The 20,266-nt window shown below is 41.9% G+C and overlaps 1 protein-coding gene across 1 annotated transcript in view; it reads right to left on the bottom strand.

Moving 5' to 3' along the window:
* Positions 1 to 548: 548 nt before the first annotated feature.
* Positions 549 to 20,266, bottom strand: part of LOC132834811 (neuronal acetylcholine receptor subunit alpha-3-like) — a 28,740-nt gene continuing 9,022 nt past the window's right edge. The window contains exons 4-6 of the mRNA XM_060853859.1: positions 13,885 to 13,994; positions 4,564 to 5,572; positions 549 to 939 (exon numbers count right to left, since the gene is read on the bottom strand). Coding sequence (XP_060709842.1) covers positions 811 to 939; positions 4,564 to 5,572; positions 13,885 to 13,994 — 1,248 coding nt within the window. The 3' untranslated portion in view covers positions 549 to 810. The remainder of the gene's footprint in view (positions 940 to 4,563; positions 5,573 to 13,884; positions 13,995 to 20,266) is intronic.

The raw sequence follows: 20,266 nt of genomic DNA on the forward strand, positions 1-20,266 counted from the left end.
CTCTATGATTTTAAGAAGGGGAGATGACAGCCGAGTGTTATTATCACTGGACTGTTACTCCAGAACTCCAGCTAATATTCTGGGGACCTGGAATCAATAAAAGTCTGGAATTAAGAATCAAATATTGGCCATAAATCCATTGTAAATTGTCAAAAAAGCCCATCTGGTTCACTAATGTCTTTGGGAAACTGCCAACTGCCTCCTGACCCACAGCAATCAGGGATGGCCAATAAATGTCCTGGATGGTGACACTCCCATCCCTTGAATAAACAGAAGTCACTCGTCTGAGCATAGGATCAAACTTGGAGCTACATGTGTCATTGGTTGGTGTGCTTCAGCTTTGTAGTGGCTGGTATGCTCTGATTAATACCTGTGTCTATAATTTTTAATCACTTGACAATTGTCAATTGCCTCTTGGCTGAAAGAGCATGTGTTCTATCTGAAAGTTTTAATAAATATCCTTTTTTATAACATGAATGCTGCAGTCTCTGAGAGCTATTCTCGCTGGTTATTGGAGTTGTAAAAATTAGTTCCAGGATTCTGGTTGGTCTGATTTGACAGCATATTTATTACACGTAAGCTCTGAGTAAATTTTTCTAACACTAATTTTTAAAAAAGCATGCAAGTACACTCAGCAAGTATCTCTAAGATATGGAAAAAGGTGTTCTCCAATGGCTGTATTTTCTTTCTAAGTATGTTGTATAAGTCAGCTCTCTCTCCATGCACAACATTGTTAAGGTTCTGACAGGTTCTTTCACACAGTACTCGAGGGATGCTCTGTGTTTACAGCAATGTACCCATCCCTGACATTCACAACTCTGCTACATTCATCAGGGGCTGGAGGAAAGAGGTGGTTGTTCCCAGGATGCCAATCAGAATAAAGATCCAGAGGAAGATCCGGTCAATTACCATGGCAACATACTTCCAATCATCTTGTACCTGTAACAAGAGAAAAATCAAATTGATTTAATGTAAGTCCCTATTAAACACTCAAAGGGAAGAGACAGCACTAAAATGATTATAAAGTTTATTCTCCACTGACCCTATTCTAGGGTACATTGCATGCTCAGCTACATAGTAAGGTAACTCTTTAAACAAAGCAAAATACTTCTGGAGATCTGAAATAAAAACAAAGTACAAAAGAAACTGAACAGTTTAAGCAGCATCTGTAAATTGAGAAACAGTTAATGATTAGAATTCAATATGGGACTTCAATTGCAACATTTAAGAGGCATTTGGATGGGTATATGAACAGGAAGGGTTTGGAGGGATATGGGTCGGGTGCTGGCAGGTGGGACGAGATTGGGTTGGGATATCTGGTTGGCATAGACGCGTTGGATCGAAGGGTCTGTTTCCATGCTGTACATCTCTATGACTCTATAACCTCTTCAAACAGTACCTGGCTAGGTAAAGCACTGATTTGATACAGAATAAAGCTCTGTCTACCACTCTCCACATCAATCACTGCTATTGCAGGTATAGCATGGAGTTAGCTAGAGAGTAAAGCTTTCTCTACATTGCCACATTTGCTCTTCCTTAAGATAGTGGGTTCTACTGGATGGTCCTTGATACATTACCCAAGATTCTTGGTGCCACCTTGGTTAGTTCTGGTTATTCAACTATGTAATGCACACAACCAGATTATGTTCCTGGGTGATATTCAAACACTAAAAGCAAAATACTTCAGATACTGGAAATCTGAATCACGCATAATGCTGCAGAAACTCAGCAGCTTTTGCGACAGAGATCCTGAGTTAACATTGCAAATCTGAACTGAAGTTGGACAGGATGGTTGAGAAGGCATTTAGTATGCTTGCCTTCATTGCTCAGTACTTTGAGTACAGGAGTTGAGATGTCATGTTGAGGTTGTACAGGATGTTGGTGAGGCAAGTTTTTAATCGTTCTGCTATAGGGACCATATGATTAAATTGGAGAGGAAAAGATTTATACAGATGGTACTGGGACTGGAGAGTTTGAGTTATGGGGAAAAGGTGGGACTCTTTTACTGGAATATAGGAGGTTGAGGGTTGATCTTATAGAGGTTTATAAAATCATGAGGGACATAGATAAGGGGAACAAAGTAAGGGTCTTTTCTCTAGGGGAGGGGATTTCAAAACTATGGGTCATGTTTTTAAGATTAGTAGGGAAAGTTTTAAAAAGGGCATGTGGCACAACATTTTTTATACAGAGTAGATTGTGTGTGAAATGAACTGCCAGAGGAAGTGATGGATGCAGGTACAGTTACATTGTTTAAAAGACAGGGAAAGTTTGGAGGGATACAGGCCAAATGCAGGCAAGTGGGACTAGTTTATTTTGGGAAAGTGGTCAGTATGAACTAGTTGGACTGAAGGGTCTGTTTTCATGCGCTGTGAATCTGTGACACTATGGAGTTTTGAAGAAGAGTCATATTGGACTTGAGACCTTAACACTGCTTCTCACTCCACAGTTGCTGCCTGAGCTGCTGAGTTTCTCCATTCTGTTTGTTTTGCACGACCCAACTCTAATTTAGCAACAGAAAGCACGTATGATTGTCTCTGGCTGTTCGGTGTCCAGCTGCAGGGTTTTGTGTTGGTGCCATGGCTGGCAGCAAGACACCGCAAGGCACTGGAGCAGTATCACCAACACGGCAACTGCACCATCCTGCGAATTTGTCTGAGCGCAAATCAGGAATTAAACCTGGTATATTCTGGTCTGTGTGGACCAGTGCCACGTCACAGTGTGCAGTGTGAAACAGGACAATTGAAGGATGCCTATTCATTAAAGAATTTCAGTAAACATTAATTAAACTGTTCTTTTAAAATCCCACCGAGAGCCCAGTCCAGCATTGATTAAAAAAGAGGCTCAGACTGGAGGTGCGGTACCAGTCTTTGCCACCAGATGTCAACCTGTACCACTGGAATAGATGGATCTGGTTATTTGGGGAAGTTAGGAGGAAAGCAATCCTGCAACTATCCGACGAGACACTCATAATCACTGTTGTAACACAGAAGGAGACCATTTGGCCCATTAAATTTATGGCTGGCTCTCTGTTGTGCAAGCCAGTCCCATTGCCTCATTTTCTCCTCTTGTGACCCTGCAAGTTTATTTCCTTCCAGTTCCTTATTTATTTCCCTTCTGAAACCAGTTACTAATCAGTCTTCCAGATAAGTTATAAAATAAAATATCAGTCGTGCATAACTTTATCTGGCACTAAATGCAGAGTTAAAAATTCTGCATATGTTTAAATGGAAATGCACCTGTAATTTTTGTCTCTCTTGTAGTTATACAAGGGATACTTACTGAATAAAAGTAACATCTCTGTCCTTTCTCTCTGCTCTCTCACTTGCTTCCCCCTCACGTTTCCTCTCTTGCTCTCCCTTTTTTTAAAGTACACTTCTCCCTCCTGCTGCAAATAATTAAAATGAGTGGATTGGTGGATGGCGTAGTTTCAGATAAATGTCCAAAGATAAAGGGAGAACATTTGGATCACTCAGTAGACATGAAAGCAGAAATTTTTCATGAGTTGATCAGTCTTTGAAGAAACCTTTGCTTCCATCATTCCTAAATTTGACTACATGATGAGAGAAGCAACAAACCAGAAAGTAACTTCTCAAGGATCTGGCCCATGAGACGAATAGTGGCAGTAGGTTTAAGGAATAGGGGATTCCTGGTCTGACATTTGATGAACTTCATAAGCTAAAGGAGTCTTCCTTTACGTTGGAGGAGCATATCTGCTGTAGGCAAAGCTCTGCTGGGGCTGATCTCAATTTGTCCTGTTTAATTCTTTCCATTGATGTTAAAGTAATGTGTCTGTTAACAATGCTGTAGTTTGGTAATAACATTTTGATTAGGACCCCCAAGAGTTCTAAGCTCCCACAGAGACTCATGAGTTTGATAATGAGCTCAGCTTCTATTTATATTGCACATCGCTCAAATTTCCACAGAGATGTACTTTCAGTATCATTGTCATGTGGTTGACAATATCCCTATTTTTATGATCCAAAGTCCTTATTGCCTTGATATAACTGTAACAATACTTAAAATTGCAACCGCACATACTTAGTTAACTTTGAACATCTAATGGAAAATGACCGCACTGACGAGGAAAATTGCTGTCTAGCATCTTGAACAGAAACCTGTAAATCATTATTGAACATGGGACATAATTAGAGTTTAATCTCTCCTTTTACCCACCCTATTATCTTTATTTCTTCTCCCCACACGTTGCTTCAATTCTTGCTTCCAACCTGAATTTTCCCTGTTCTGGTAATTGAAATTCCAACTCTTTCAGTCGCCGGAGATGCTGCCTGACCTCTGGAGTGTTTCCAGTATTTTATCTCAGATTTCCAGCGTCCACAGTACTTTGCTTTGTAATTGCAAAGTGCTACTTTTACATTCAAATGTGAACATAAGAAATTCTAACAGACGTACGGACACTGGATGGGTGGCCTGAAAATGGGGATGGCATTATGTCTGCTCGGCCCGGTTCCATTATGTCCGACCCTCCAAGTCTGCTTCATTTGAAGAAACCCCTTTGTTTGTCTTGGTGTTAAAAACAAAATGAACGCACCTACAGTTCCTCACCTCTTTAGACTCATTCTGCAGCTTCATGTTTTCTGCAATGTAGGTGATGCTCGCGATTGCTTCTTGAACCTCAGGAGGCAGAGAGGAGATTGCGAGCAGGCCATCGAGGGACTCTGTGCTGGAGCTTTGTGTTGAGCTGATGCCTATGTCCCGATGCTTCATCTTGCAGAATCTGCAGTGAGCGTAACGAGGGTCCTGGTAGCAGAATCCATCCACTGGACATTTGGATTTGGAGCCGCCATTAACACTGGTGAGCTCAGCAGGGCTGCTGAGGACCTTGGGCTTCTCCTGAGCCTCTGAACCAGCCGTCGGTCTCTTCATGAACATAATACGTGGCAGCAGCTTTAAGAAGATGGTTTTCACCCAGACTGGCATGGTATGGGTCGTGGGGGTTCTGTAATGGATGTTGAGCACAAAGACAGTTATAACAATGGATAGAATCACAAAGATCATGGTGAAGAGCAGATATTCCCCGATTAGAGGGATCACCAGAGAGGTGGATGGTATGCTCTCGGTGATGACCAGAAGAAAAACAGTCAGGGACAGCAGGACTGAAATGCTCAGAGTCACCTTCTCCCCACAGTCAGAGGGCAGGTAGAAAACTAAAATGGTCAGAAAAGAGATCATGAGGCAAGGGATGATAATGTTGACGGTGTAGAAGAGTGGCATTCGTCTTATGTAAATGGAGTAGGTTATGTCTGGATAGATCTCTTCACAGCAATTGTACTTGATGGCGTGTTTGAACCCTGGTGCAGCAATGATCTCCCATTCACCACTTTCCCAGAAGTCCTTCCTGTTGATCTCATTGCCAATCAGAGCCAAGTCGATTTTTGCCTGGTCATGGGTCCAGGAGCCGAACTTCATGCTGCAGTTCTGGTAGTCGAAGGGGAAGTAAGTCACATCCATCCTGCAGGAGCTCTTGAATATGGCCGGTGGTATCCAGGTCACAGTGCCATCAAACTTCACCAAGACTTTGGTCTTTTCATCCACTTGGAAATCAGCAACCGCACTGTGGTCACAAACGTTAGAGAGAGAGAGAGAGAGAAATATCAGTCTCTACTTCAATTGTCAATGATTTCTAACCCCCCCGTACTGAATATGACTTTTTTCCTTTAATGGGATTTGGCCATTTATTGTCTTTGTATTGAGTGTCTCACTCAGCTATTTCAGAGGGCAGTTGGGAGTCTGATCACATTGCTGTGGGTCTGGAGTCACATGTAGACCAGACCGAATAAGAATTGCAGATTTCTTTTTCTGAAAAAGAGAATTTGTGAATTTTTTTTAAATGATAGTTATCATCATTTGAATTGGTTTTATATTCAAGGTTTTATTAATTGCATTTCAATTCCACCAAATAACATGTTAGGGTTTGAACCTATATCACTGGAGTATTAGCCTGTGGTTTTGTAACCTAGTGATTATTACCACTACACCACCATATCTGTTTTTCATTTAGAAGTCACACGTTCTTAATTTGAAGCGATTATCTCAAATGGGGACTGAGGAGCGAGTCCTTTCAGTTAGACTACGTAAGAATGATGGGTTGAATGGCCTACTGCATTGCAAAATGACATGGCTATAAATAGCCATGGTGGGCCACAGATGGGTTTAAACAGTCTGTGACTCACATAGAATCACAGAGCTGTACAGCATGGAAACAGACCCTTAGGCCAAACTCATTCATGCCGACCAGATATCCTGAACTGATTCCATCCCATTTACCACCACATGGCCCATATCCCTCTAAACCCCTCATATTCATATACCCAGATGTCTTTTAAATGTTGCAATTGTACCAGCCTCCACCACTTTCTCTGGCAGCTCATTCCATACACACACCACCCTCTGCGTGAAAATGTTGCCCCTTAGGTCTCTTTTTTATCTCTCACCTCTCACCTTAAACCTATGCCCTCTAGTTTTGGACTCCTCCATTCCAGAAAAATACCTTGTCTATTTATCCTATCCATGCCCCTCATAATTTTGTAAACCTCTATAAGGTCACCCCTCAGCCTCTGATACTCCGGGGAAAATAGCCCCAGCATATTCAGCTTCTCCCTATAGCTCAACCACCCCCCAACCCTGGCAAACATCCTTGTAAATCTTTTCCGAACCCTTTCAAGTTTCACAACATCCTATAGCAGGGAGACCAGAATTTAGCGCAGTATTCCAAAAGTGGCCTAACCAATGTCCTGTATGGCTGCAACATGACCTCCCAACTCCTAAACTCAATGCACTGACCAATAAAGGCAAGCATACCAAATACCTTCACCATCCTATCTGGGACACCACCTCAAGGAGCTATGAACCTGTACTCCAAGGTCTCTTTGTTTGGTAACACTCTCCAGGGCTGTACCATTGAGCGTGTAAAGTGAACATTCATCTCAAGATGGTGCTTTGTTTAAATTCTCTCCTGCTATTCTTCCAGAAAGATGGTGAACTCACTCCAAACAGCCCCGGTAACAACTTATCCACAAAACATTGGCCATTTGACAGTTTAGTAACATATTTCAAGGATGACTTAGAATCATTTACCTACGGTAGTGCGACTCAGTTGATAGACACTTGAGCTAGTTTGTTTTGGCTGAAGCCTCAATCTTAATTCAGAATAACACTTGCAACAGAGGGAAGGGCTGCAATGTCATCAGTGCTTTGGATGAGGTTTTCTTGGGTCCTGCTGTTTGCTTTTATGGGTAGCGCAGCTAAATAGAGATTTCACGATGAAAGGATGAAATTTAAAAGGCTTAAAGTATATAGTGGTAACGATAAATTTGGACAAATGAAGCAAGGCCAGATTTACATTTAAGTATGTATTTTGCATGACTTCAGGAATCCCTGTAGTGTTTAATAGATTATTGATTGATAGCCGGTTATGTTGGCTTGTTCACTGACCTTAGTAATTGTGTGTTAGACTGTGGGTACAGTTCTAGAGTTAGAACAATGAAGAAGGGTCCCGGGACATGAAACGTTCAACACAATGCTGCTGGACCTACTGAGTAATTTCTGCAGTTTGTTTCTCCAGTAATTTCTGTTGCTTGTTTCAGATCTCCAGCGTACACACAGTTCTTTGTTTTTATAAAAGGAGAGAGTAGGGATAAGGGGAACACTTTCAGGATGTCCATCTGTAACTGAACGTGTGCCACTGCTGGGGCTACAGTTATTTCACTGTGTAGTACTGACTTAGACAAAGAAAATAAATGTGTGAGCATACTGTAGCCAAGTTTGTGGATGGTACAATGATATATGGGAAGGCAAGTGGTGAGGATGAGACAGAGGTAACCAAGGGATGTCGAAAGGTTGTGAATTGACAATAACCTGACAGAATATAATATGGGAAAACGGGAGATTATGAAGACGAATAGCAGAGCTGAACTTTGTTTAAATAGAGAAGGATTGTGAAAATCTCAACCTGGAGTGATTTGGGAGTTCTTGTGTGTAAATCACAAAATGTTAAGCTAAAAGTGCAACAGATAATAGGGGAGGCAAATGCAATGTTGGCCTTTATTTCAAAGGAAATGGAATATAGAAAGAGGTAAGTCTTGCTAAAACTGTACAATACATGAGTTAGACTGCACCTAGAATCCTCTGCATAGATTTGGGCCTCTTATCTGAAGAAAGATACATTGACATTGGAGGTAGTCCACAGAAGATGCACCAGGTTGATAAAGGCGATATTATTTTCTCAGATCATGAACCTGTGAAATTCTTTACCATAGAAGGCTAGAGAGGGTGGGATGTTAGCTATACTCAAGGCTGAAATAGACAGATTTTTAATCAGCAAGGGAATTGAGGGTTATGCGGAAAACACAGGAAGGTGGAGTTGACCATTATCAAATCAGCTGTGATCTCATTGAATAGCTGAATGGGCTGAATGGCCTAATGATGAAGACAGCACAAGCAACAAGCCAAGGATTGACACTTAACTATACAGGATACAGGTTAGATCATTGTGCTTACAAATGGCCTTCCATTGCAAAAGAATGCTATAGAAAGCATGTAGTGTAGATTCATCGAGCTGGTCCCGGAATTGCAAGTATTTTTAGGTCGACACTTAAATAGTGGAGGAAAAGCAGAGAACTAGTAGAGTGAATCGGGCAAACCAATTTTGTTTTGTTCAGAGTGAGTCACAAGGAGTTAAATTAAAGGCGTCACTGAGAAAATGAATGTCAAGGTTAGGAGAAATGATATGGAATATGGAATGCATATCCAGAGGGAGTGGTGGAGGCAGAGAGTGTTGGATCTTTAAAAAGACGAATGAATGAATAGATAGAGTGGTGAAGATATCGGGCTAGTCAGGCTAGGGGGTTGTAGTTTGTGAATTTTTCTAGCAGAGGTCCTATGTAAATATTTTTTAAATTCATTCACAGGATTGTAGATTGCTGCCTGGGTCAGCATTTGTTGTATATCCCTAATTGCCCCCATAGGGCAATTAAGAGTCAACCACATTGCTGTGGATTTGGAATCCTATATAGGCCAGACCAAGTAAAGACAGCAATTTTCTTCCCTAAAGGACATTAGTGCACCAGATGATTTTTCCTGACAATCGATTCACGATTATCATTCGATTCTTAATTCCAAATGTTTGTTGAGTTCAAATTCCACCATGGCAAAATTTGAACCCAGGTCCACAGGACATTACCTGGTTTTCTGGATTAAACATCTAGTGATAATACCATTAGGTCATCACCTCTCTTCATGGGTCTAAGTGGTCTCTTACCATTGTGTACCAGATTTTCATCTCAGCCAGTCCTTACAGGGGGAGCTTGGGTGATAACATTTTTCACATCGTCAGGACATCCCAAAACATCCTCCAGTCCAGTGTCATCATTGTCATTTTGTAGGAGAGCACAGCAAGATCCCACACGTGAAGGGGCAGCATGATTGCTCAGTGGCTAGCACTGCTGTCTCACAGTGCCAGGGACACAGGTTAGATTCCAGCTTTGGGCGTCTGTCTGTGTGGAGTTTGCACATTCTCCTGGTGTTTGCATGGGTTTCCTCCAGGTGCTCCAGTTTCCTCCCACAGTCTAAAGATGTGCAGGATAGTTGAATTGGCCATGGTAAATTGCCCATAGTGTTCAGGGATACGTAGGTTATATGCATTAGTCAGGGCTAAATGTAGAGGTTTGGGTGAGATACTCTTCAGAGGGTCAGTGTGGACTTGTTGGGCCAAAGGGCCTGTTTCTGCACTGTAGGGATTCTATTGTATAAATGAGCAATCATTCTGTTACAGTAATGGCATCATCATTGCTCTGGATATTTGATGAAATACTGTCCATTGAATGACTGCTGTAGGATTACTTTTATTCATTTAAGAATGTAGTCAGACTTCAATGTGTTATTTGAAAGGCAGCATCTCTGACAATGTGGTGTAATTGTAATGTTAATGGAATAATAAACCAGAGACGCTGGCTAATGATATTTTTAATCAGTGATTGTATGACACACTTCTGGAGCTGGTGGGACTTGAACCCAGCCCTCCTGGCCCAGAGACCAGGACACTATCACTGTGCCCCAAAAACCCTAGACTCAGGCTAATGCCCTGGCTTCATGGATACAAATCAGCTGGTGGAATTTAAATCCAATTAATCCTGGAATTGAAAACTAAATGGTTACCTGCTCATTTGTTGTCACTAAAACTCATCTGTTACAGTAATGTCCAGAAGGGAAGGAAATCTATCTTCCTTACACAGTCTGGCCTACAAGTGACTCCAGACCCACAACAATGTGGCTGACTCCTGTGGAGTTCCTCAGCTCAAGGTCATTTGGAGGTGGATAGCAAATACTTGCCTTACGGGTGATGCTGCATCCCAGTGACAGAAGGACAGAGTTCACTCTCATGCCAGCCCAGATAATGGAGTTGATTGCTGTACCAGTTTTTTTGGTACAATTTACCCAAAATCAGCAAAACATGAGCAGAGTATCATGGAATTTTAAACACAAATTGTGTTCAATCAAAATTTATTTTCCGGAATCTGTTGGAGTAGTTTAAAAAGCTCCTAGTAGCCTTTAGTCATGGCCATATAGTTAACAGAGTGAATTTGATTGCTGTTGGGCCTTCTGGTACAACGAATGTTCCTGCCTCTGGGTCAAAAAGTCTGGGTTCAAGTCCCACCTGTCGTGAAAGTGTGTTATAACACATCCAAACAGGTTGATTAAAACAACTTAAAGGTTTCTACTTCGGTATTTCCTCCAAGTCAGTCTATTCAGAGATGTTATCACACACCTCTGGAGCATGTAGGATTTGAATTCAGGTTTCCTAGCCTCAAGCTAAGGAGGTTATCATTGTGCTTCATGAGCCCCCTCATGTTTAGTTAGAAACTGGCCCCAGACATCATACTAGTCACACTCATTGGATGAATTAATCAGCTGTGCATGTTTCTGCTAATTTTTATGAACCTACCAAGGGTTTTATAATTGGGTTGGGCATCTTCTTAACTCAGCCGCATGAGGGAGATTTAAACGATCCTTGGATAAGCACATGGATGATGATGGGATAGTGTGGGGGGAAGGCTTAGATTAGTTCACAGATCAGCGCAACATTGAGGGCCAAAGGGCCTGTTCTGCGCTGTATTGTTCTTAGGAAGGGTTTGGAGGGATATGGGCCAGGTGCTGGCAGGAAGGGACTAGATTGGGTTGGGATATCTGGTTGGCATGGACGAGTTGGACCGAAGGATCTATTTCCGTGCTGTACATCTCTCTGATTCTATGACTCTATGTTCTAGCTCCATTTTGATCCAGCCATTTCTCTGTCACCTTTGATGAGTTTCCATTGTGCTTTATGGGTTTTGCACATAAATGAATCAGTTGGAGAACATGGATGATTTACTGGTGATGGTTAATATATGAGAAACATAAGTGATTTGGTGGTGGGTAATAATCATTCAGTTGTGTGCAAGAGCACTTTTGGATATATATTTTTTTCAAAATTGATTCCTGTGAGTGGAATTTCGGTGCCCTGAAACACATCCAGAATGAATACTCGTTTCCAACATCAAGCTTCATAGAATTGCAGAAGTGTTTTGGCACCAAGGAGGCCATTCAGCCCCTTCAGTCTGCATCAACCAGTTATCTACTGTCATCCAGTGCCAATTCGCTGCTTTTTGACTATACACTTGCACATTTTCTTTATCCAAATAGTCATCCCATGGTGTCCAGAATTCCCTCCACCTCCATTGCCCGTCTCTCACCCCATCCCCCTCCCCCTCCCCCTCCCCCTCCCCCAGTCTCCTTGGATGCCCCATAACCAGCCCCACCTCCTCCTTGGGTGTCTTTTACACCTTCACCTCTACTCATACAGCCACTCCCCACCCCCCCCCCACCCCCCAATACAAGGGTCCCCTCTAATTTTCTTGCCTTGCAGAAAAATAATTGTGTCCTGAGTCCCCAAAGTCCACACTCTCCTCCCCGGATACACTGCCACCCCGTGAGCTTGAACTCGTAACGACACAGACTCAGAAGGAAGAATCTCACTAACGAACTGACAATTTCAAAGCAACTCACTTTTACCCGACATCTGCAAAACTGTCAGTGTGCATGGCGAACTGTATTGCTGATTCGTGAAATGGGCACCCAGTCTCATTAAGTGCATGGCTCATGCAGAATAATTTATTGATTTTAATATGAATTAGCGTTCCTGTAAATTTCACATCGCTTCAGTCGGACTCTGGCAGCATTTCTCCCTGCATTGATCTCAGCCAAATAAAAATGGGCTGGTAGATTAGAGAAAGGAAGAGAATGGCCATCAGCCCAATGCAATGCAGCATCGCGGAACCACTACCTTGTCTGAAAGTAAGCCAGAAGCCAAACATGAGGAGCTCAGAAAAAAAAGTCCTTATTTTTAATTGCAGAATTAACCTTGTCCTATCAAACTAGTTCTACTTTCCACCCTTTGACGATATTTTGATCCTGCCCTTTGTACTGGGAGATCCAAGATTATTATAAATGTTTTCTATAACAACTTGTACATGAATTCCATCAATCATCAGCAGTATATTCAATAAGGAGAGAAGTTCCTTCACGCAGAGTGGTGAGAATGTGGGATTCACTACCAGAGAATGGCCTGGAGATAAATAACTTGGGTCTTCTCAAAGGAAGCTAGTTGTATTCATGAGGGTAAAGGGAATAGACAGATATGGCCAGAAGACTGAGATTTAGTGCATACTGTTAAAAGAGATTTGTGTGGAGTACAAATAGCAGAATCGATTAGTTGGACCAGATGGCTCGATTCAGTCTAAGTTTTTCCAACTCTCTCTAGTTCCAAAGAATGGTCACATTGGACTCAAATCATTAACATTATCTCTGTCTCCCAAAATGCTACCAGAGTCTTTTTTCGAGCACTTTCTGCTTTTATTTCAGATTTCCAGCATCTGCAATATTTTGTGTCTGTTTGGTGGACTTGAATCGATTCTGTTTATTTTACGTAATCGCTTCTACTCCATGAATCTGCCCAGTTCTACATTACCAAAGGATAATAAATCTCTCCAAGCCTCGCTTGTATAACAGCCTGTGGTCTCTCAAATGCCTTGTTGTGTTGGTGCACCAATGATGTATTTGGCATGGGCAATTGTGAGACAGATGAGAGGCTAAATATCCTTGTGAGTTACTCGATCCAGGTTTCACATCAACTTGTTTTGAGCTAAAGCAAGTTTGCCTCCTGATGATGCTGGATTTTGTTGGACACTGAGAGGCCTAAGATATCCCAGCCCAATGTGTTTGTTTAGATCAGTGGGCTCTTTAAGTATGGGAAACATTACACCCCAGTCCAGGTCAATTTGACACCCAAATGTGGGGACCACTAGACAGCAAGAGCCCTGATATTGCTCTACACGTGCCTAAGAGCAGTTGCATCTGTCAAAAGTACATCTGACAGCAATTAATACAGCCCTGATCTGGGCTCAAAATAAGCCTGTTGGGGTGCAGTGGTAGTGTCCCCACCTGTGAGCAAGGAGACCCGAGTTCAAGTCTCACCTGCTGCAGGGGTGTGTCATAGCATCTCTGAACAGGTTGACATTGGGAAAATAGACTGGGATCAAACGAGTGGTAGTGTCCCTACCTCTGAATAAGAAGGCCCAGGTTTAAGTCTCACCTGCTCCAGAGGTATGTAATGATATCTCTGCACATGTTGATTGTAAATATATCTGGGAAATTAATTGGAAACTTTGCTGTCTGTTTATCTTGGCTCTATATTGAATAGTGTGGCTTACTAATTAACCCATTTTCAGATCTAGTCATGGAAATAATATAGCCTGTTGTGAATGGGGTCAAAGCTTACAGTTAAGCTGTGTCAGTAACTAGATGATTTGGCCTCACTTCTTTGTTACTTACTTGTTGTACAAAACAATGTCTGGTTTCCAGATTTTCTCAGAAGGAATGCGAATAGACTTGACACCTCCATATTCAGCAGGATCCCACTTTAGCTTATAATCACTCCATATCTGAAGACGCCAGAAAGGACAAAAGGCACAGTATGAAGTTATTGAGCACAAGATTACATTGTGACCTGTGGTGTTAAAACAAGAAGTTATAGTTGTGTAGCACCTTTAACATAATGAAATATCTCAAGGCACTTCACAGGGACGTTATAAAGCAAAGTATGACAATAAGCCACACAAGATGACATTATCGTGGTCAAAGAGGAAGGTTTTGATAACTTTCTTATAGGAGGAAATCAAGACAAAGCTGTCAGGAGGAAATTCCAGACTTTGAATCTTATGTAAATTAACGTACATCCACTAACTAAATAATGGTTGGGATTGCATTAGAAACTAGAATTAGGGGAGTGCTGATAGCTCAGAGGCTTGTATCATATGCCCTCTCATTAATTTTTCTGATAACAGTTTCTCCCTATCTATTCTGTCCAGCCCGCTCATCATTTTGAAAACTATCAGATCTCCTCTTGGTCTCCTTAACTCCAAATACAACAGTCCCAGCTCAGAATTTCTACAGTGCAGAAAGAGGCTATTCAGCCCATCAAGTCCACACTGACCCTCCAAAAAACATCCCACCCAGACAGAGCTGCCCGTTCTATCCCCATAACTCTGCATTTCCCATGGCTAATCCCCCTAACCTGCACATCCCCGGACACTATGGGGCAGTTTAGCATGGCCAATCCACACAGATAGAGGGAGAATGTGCAAACTCCACACACACAGACTCCCAAGGCTGGAATCAAGCCCGGGTCCCTGGCGGTGTGAGGCAGCAGCGGGGGATCTTCAATCTGTCCTCATAACTGAAGTTTTTCATCCCTGGAACCATTTGTATAAACCACTTCTGCACTCTCTCCAATACATTCATATCCTTCCTATAATGTGGAGCCCAAACCTGGATTCCAGCTGAAGTCTAATAAGTTCATGATGCTTGCTCTTGTACTTGAGATAAAGAGGGGCAGGGCCAAACAGGGATTTGAAAACAAGGATAGGAATTATAAAATCAAAACGTGGCTTTACTGGAAGGCAACTTAGATCAGTGAGCACAGGGTTGATTGGGGAATAGGACTTGGAGTGAGCTAGGACAGGAACAGCAGAGTTTTGGATGACTTCAGATTTACAGAGGGGAGAATATAGGTGATCAAACAGAGTGGTGAAATTAATGTATGGAACAGCCTATTAAAGGATAATGCCCATTATTTTATTGTATTAGATCAATAGAGCTGAAAGGTTAATATATTTTTCCAAAAACCAATAGGTCTGTGAGAATATGGAGACAGCATGGACCATTGTTATGCCCCAGTTGGACAGTGATCCACACTAGCTATATAACACGTATCAGCAAGGTTTGAGGCCTGCTCTGATTTACATTTGCACAGAATTACAAGCACAGCAGGTGAAGAATTTTTGACCATAGATGAGTAGGCCCATGGTCTTATGCGCAAGTAGTCTAATTTAGAGTGGTGCTGGAAAAGCACAGCAGGTCAGGCAGCATCCGAGGAGCAAGAAAATCAACGTTTTGGGCAAAAGCCCTTCATTAGGACTACTTTCACAAGTAGTCTAATGTCTGATACTTAGCAGGTAACTGTTTGTCTGTTTTAAGCCTGCAGTTCTAAATGGGACAATAAGAACATCGGAACAGGAGTGGGCCATTCAGCCCATTGAGCTGTTTCCACCATTCAATTAGATCATGACTGATCATCTACCACAAGACTACTTTCCCACATTATCTCCATACTCCATGATTCTATTGGTCTCCAAAACTTAATTTCTGTCTTGGAGATCCTCAATGACTAAGATTCCACAGCCCTCTGGAATAGAGAATTCCAAAGATTCACCACCATCTGATTAAAGAAATTCCTTCTTATCTCGGTCTTAAGCCGCATGTCCCTTATTATGAGACCGTGCCCCCAGCTATTGACCAACTGCAACCACGCCCAGATTCCTCAATCTCTTCTCAAAGGAAAATTCTCCCATCTCAGGGATTAGCCTGATGAAACGCTTTTGCAATACTTCTGTTTGGAAATTGCTATAGTTACAAGGCTGTTACAGATATTTTTAATCAATGTGTTATAATAGACGACTGGAGCAGCTGAGACATGAACCCAAGCCTCCTGGCCTACAGGTAGGGACATTATCACCACATCACAAGAGACTATTGTAAGTTTGTTAAAATCAGGCTCGAGATGACATGTACTGATTTCCTTTGATTCTAAGATTCTTTGACATTAGCATCAAACTGTGCCCTCTGGTCCCTGTCATTGGGCTGCATTACAGACCGTATGCTAGGTTCAAGGTTTTGCTTTGGGTGGGTCTGATGCTAAGTTTTACTGTGACAGCAAAATTGTGCAATGCATAATTTTGTTGTTCAGATGAACCCATCCTTTTTCTACTATAAAGTTAACAGGACCGGGTCAGTCAGAGTTTAATTGTTTGGTACATTGTGCAAGGTGAGAGTCAGTTAGAGTTGAATTGTATTTCAGACCAAACCTAAGGTAAGATTTCCAGCATTCTTTCCTTTTTCTTTTTGAATATGAATCCTAAGGTAAAGATATGGCCATTAAGATTCCCGTGTGAGGTAAATATCGTCTCTCAATGAAGCAACTCTCAAAATATTCCAGATAATAAAACAATCTGTTTTAGTAACAGTTTGTCTGTTGGGATAAATTCAGGCTAGATTTCAAAGTGTTTCTTCAAACAGTGCTTATTTTCACATTATACATAATGATCTACAGGAGACACCACTGTCCTCAGCTGAAAACAAAACACTGCGGATACTGGAATTCTGACACAAGCACTGGAGAATGCTGGAGAAACTCGGCAGGTCTGGCAGGATCTGTGCAGACAGAAACAGAGTTAAAATTTCGAGTCCAATATAACTCAATGTTCTGAGGAACCTGCTGAATTTCTCCAGCATTTTCTGTTTTTACTCCTGTCCCAAATATTTGCAGATTTTCTCTCACATGACTTCAGAAGCCACTGTTACACAACAGCATAACTCAGAGACTGGTCTGTATATTCCTCAAGCATTATCTCTACACTTTCTTTCTATTTTTCACAACTAATTTTCTGTAATAAAGTTGCTTTAGGTAAAACTGTCTTTAATTCAATGTGATCGAGATGGAAATCAAATGTTGCACAAGCATGGTCAATGCATGTGGGAGATATTAAACACTGTAAAATAGCCAGCTTTTCAATGTCCACAAGACCAGAAGAAATAGGAACGGGAGTAGTCTATTCTGTCACAGAAAAGTTTAGCATCAGACCCACCTAAAGCAAAGCCTCGCACCTAACATACAGTCTGTAATGCAGCCCAGTGACAGGGACCAGAAGGCACAGTTTGATACTAATGTCAAAGAATCTTAGAATCAAAGGAAGCCATTCAGTAGGATCACGACTGAGCCAACATTTCTCATGTCCACTTTCCTGCCGTTTCCCTTTGACCCTTGATTTCCCAACTGGCAGGAAGAGGATACTAATTAGGAATGATCAGCCATGATCATACTGAATGGCGGTGCAGGCTCGAAGGGCTGAATGGCCAACTCCTGCACCTATTGTCTATTGTCTATTGATCAAGATCTATCTATCTCAGCCTTAAGTATACACAAGGTCTTTGACCACACAGCTCTTTGGCAAGGAATTTCAAAGATTCACACCCCTATGAGAGAAGAAATTACTCCTCATCTTGGTCTTAAATTTGTGCCCCTTTATTCTGAGATTGTGCCGTCTGGTTCTAGACTCTCCCATGAGGAGAAACATGCTCTCAGCATCTGTCCTGTCGAGCCCCATAACAATCCTGTATGCCCCAATGAGATCATCTCATTCTTCTAAATTTCAGTAAGTAGCACCCGCCCCCCCCCAACGTGTTTAACCTTTGGTCATAAGCCAATCCCTCCATGTCAGGGATCACCCTTCTCTAAACTGCCCCCGATGCAATAATGGCTTTCTTTAATTAAGGGAACAAAAACTGTGCACACTGGTCCTGATGTGGTTTCACCAGCACCTTGTACAGTTGCAATAAGACTTCTCTCTCTCAAATTCCAACACCACTTAGGTAGCAATTGGCGTATTCCATAATCCTATGTATTGGTCTCCTGTTTGAATATCATGCACTTTTGAAGTCTAGTCACTATTATAATATGAAAAACACAGCAGCTTATTACCTCACAGTCCCCAACAGGCAGCAATATAATGATGGCTGGATAATATACCTTTTTTTTTAAGAAATGAAATTTTGATTGACACCTAAATATTAGCCAGGACCCTGGGGAAAACACTCCTGCTGTTCTTAGAAATAGTGCCACGAGATTGCTTATAGCTGATGGCAGACAGGGATTCAGATTTTAGAAATTAAAATTTCATCAGAATCACCAACTCAGACAGAAGAGCATCACTCCAGTACTGCAGTGGAGTTTGTATTTAAGCCTCTGAAATGTCTTGAACTCCCAACTTCCTGACTGCACTCTGAGCAATGACTTTGCCAGTAATATTACACTGTGAGGAACTAGCCTTTTCTTAGTGAATCTCTGATGGTTCACAGTAAATGAAAAAATACGACCCTGTCTTGCCTAAGTTTGTAATAAAAATGGATAATGCTGGATATGCTCAGCAGGTTTAGCACTATCTGTGGAAAAAGATTTAAATGCGTCAACTCAATAACCTTTCATCAGAGCAATGTGTTAGTGTTCCAGAGGTACAGATTCACCAGTGTTTGTTGCAGAGTATATTTGTTATGTAAGGAAGCATTATTGACACCTGGAATTGCTATGAAATGGCTTGTTTGTGGTTGAGTAGCTTTGAATGATGTTATTATCACTTTGAATTGGAAATGTAAGTTAATTAATTATTTAAACATCACCAATAAATATAACTGCAGCGCACAAAATGAGCAGCCTCTAGTTCGATGGAAAATCAATGTTATCTTATCTAGTGTAAGGTGAAATTAATGAAATCCTGCCTGAGTCAGGAATAGATTTACAACATTCTTGTGGAGGCTGCTGCCTTAGCTTTATTTCCCGAAATTCTGTCCTACCCAGAAATATTATATTCCTGCTGGGTTAAGTCTTGCAAAGCTCCCTAATGCATCCATTTTAACATAATTTCTTTTGAACATTGTTTTATTTTTAGGGTCTGTTACTGAAAATTACATTGGCATTTCTGGTTGAATGTCATGGCCTCACCCATCCCTGTCGGTATCCGCCCCTACTCCCAACTGTCCTGCCTGCATTGCATCCTCTCCCCAACTTTACCTCCTACTCTTCCCATGCTTCTCATCTCGCCTTGCTTCACCTCTAGTGTTGTTTCCCTCTGCCCTTTCCCCAGCTTCGCCTTCCTCTCTCCGTCCTTACTTTAGACCATTTCCTTCATCTTGGAAGCCACACTGTTCTCCTGAGTGTGGTTTTGGGTTTGCACTGAAGGTCACAATACAGTGGCAGAAGTTGATAGGTGCAGAGACTGGGAAGCTCCCTCGACTGACCAACCAGTGCCACAAGAGAGAATCTGGTCAATCTAAAAATGCAGTCCACAATATACCTTTTTAAAATTGTAAATGTTGTATGTTGCACTAATTTTATACTTGGTGGTATATTTTAGTTTGCAAGTTATTTCTGCTATTTAACACTACTGAACATACATGATACAATGGCAAGAGAATGTCTGAAGGAGCCTAACTCCAGCTAACTCCAACTCTAGATGTCACAAAGGTTGGTGGAGTTGTGGATAGTTGGAGAGCTGTTGTAAGCTGCAACGGGGCATTGACAGGATGCAGAACTGGGCTGACAAGTGGCAGATGGCGGTCCACCTGGAAAAGTGTGAAGTCATTCACTTTGGAAGGTCAAATTTGAATACAGAATGCAGGGTTGAAGGCAGAATTCTTGGCAGTGTGGGGGAACAGAGGGGTTTTGGGATCCATGTCCATAGATCCCTCGAAGTTGCCAGCCAGGTTGATTGGGTTGTGAAGAAGGCGCATGGTGTGTTGGTTTTCATTAGCAGGGGATTGAGTTTAAGAGCCACGAGGTTATGCTGCAGCTCTATAGACTCCTGGTTAGATCACACTTGGAATATTGTGTTCAGTTCAGCTCACCTCACTATAGGAAAGATGTGAAAGCTTTAGAGAGGGTGCAGAGGAGATTTACCAGGATGCTGCCTGGACTGGAGAGCATGTCTTATGAAGAAAGCTTCAGGGAGCTAAGGCTTTTCTTATTGGAGCGAAAAAGGATGAGAGGTGGCTTGATAGAGGTGTACAAGATGTTGAGTGGATAGAGACTTTTTCCCAGAGCAGA

The sequence above is a fragment of the Hemiscyllium ocellatum genome, chromosome 42, assembly GCF_020745735.1.
Source record: "Hemiscyllium ocellatum isolate sHemOce1 chromosome 42, sHemOce1.pat.X.cur, whole genome shotgun sequence".
Classification (NCBI taxonomy): Eukaryota; Metazoa; Chordata; class Chondrichthyes; order Orectolobiformes; family Hemiscylliidae; genus Hemiscyllium; species Hemiscyllium ocellatum.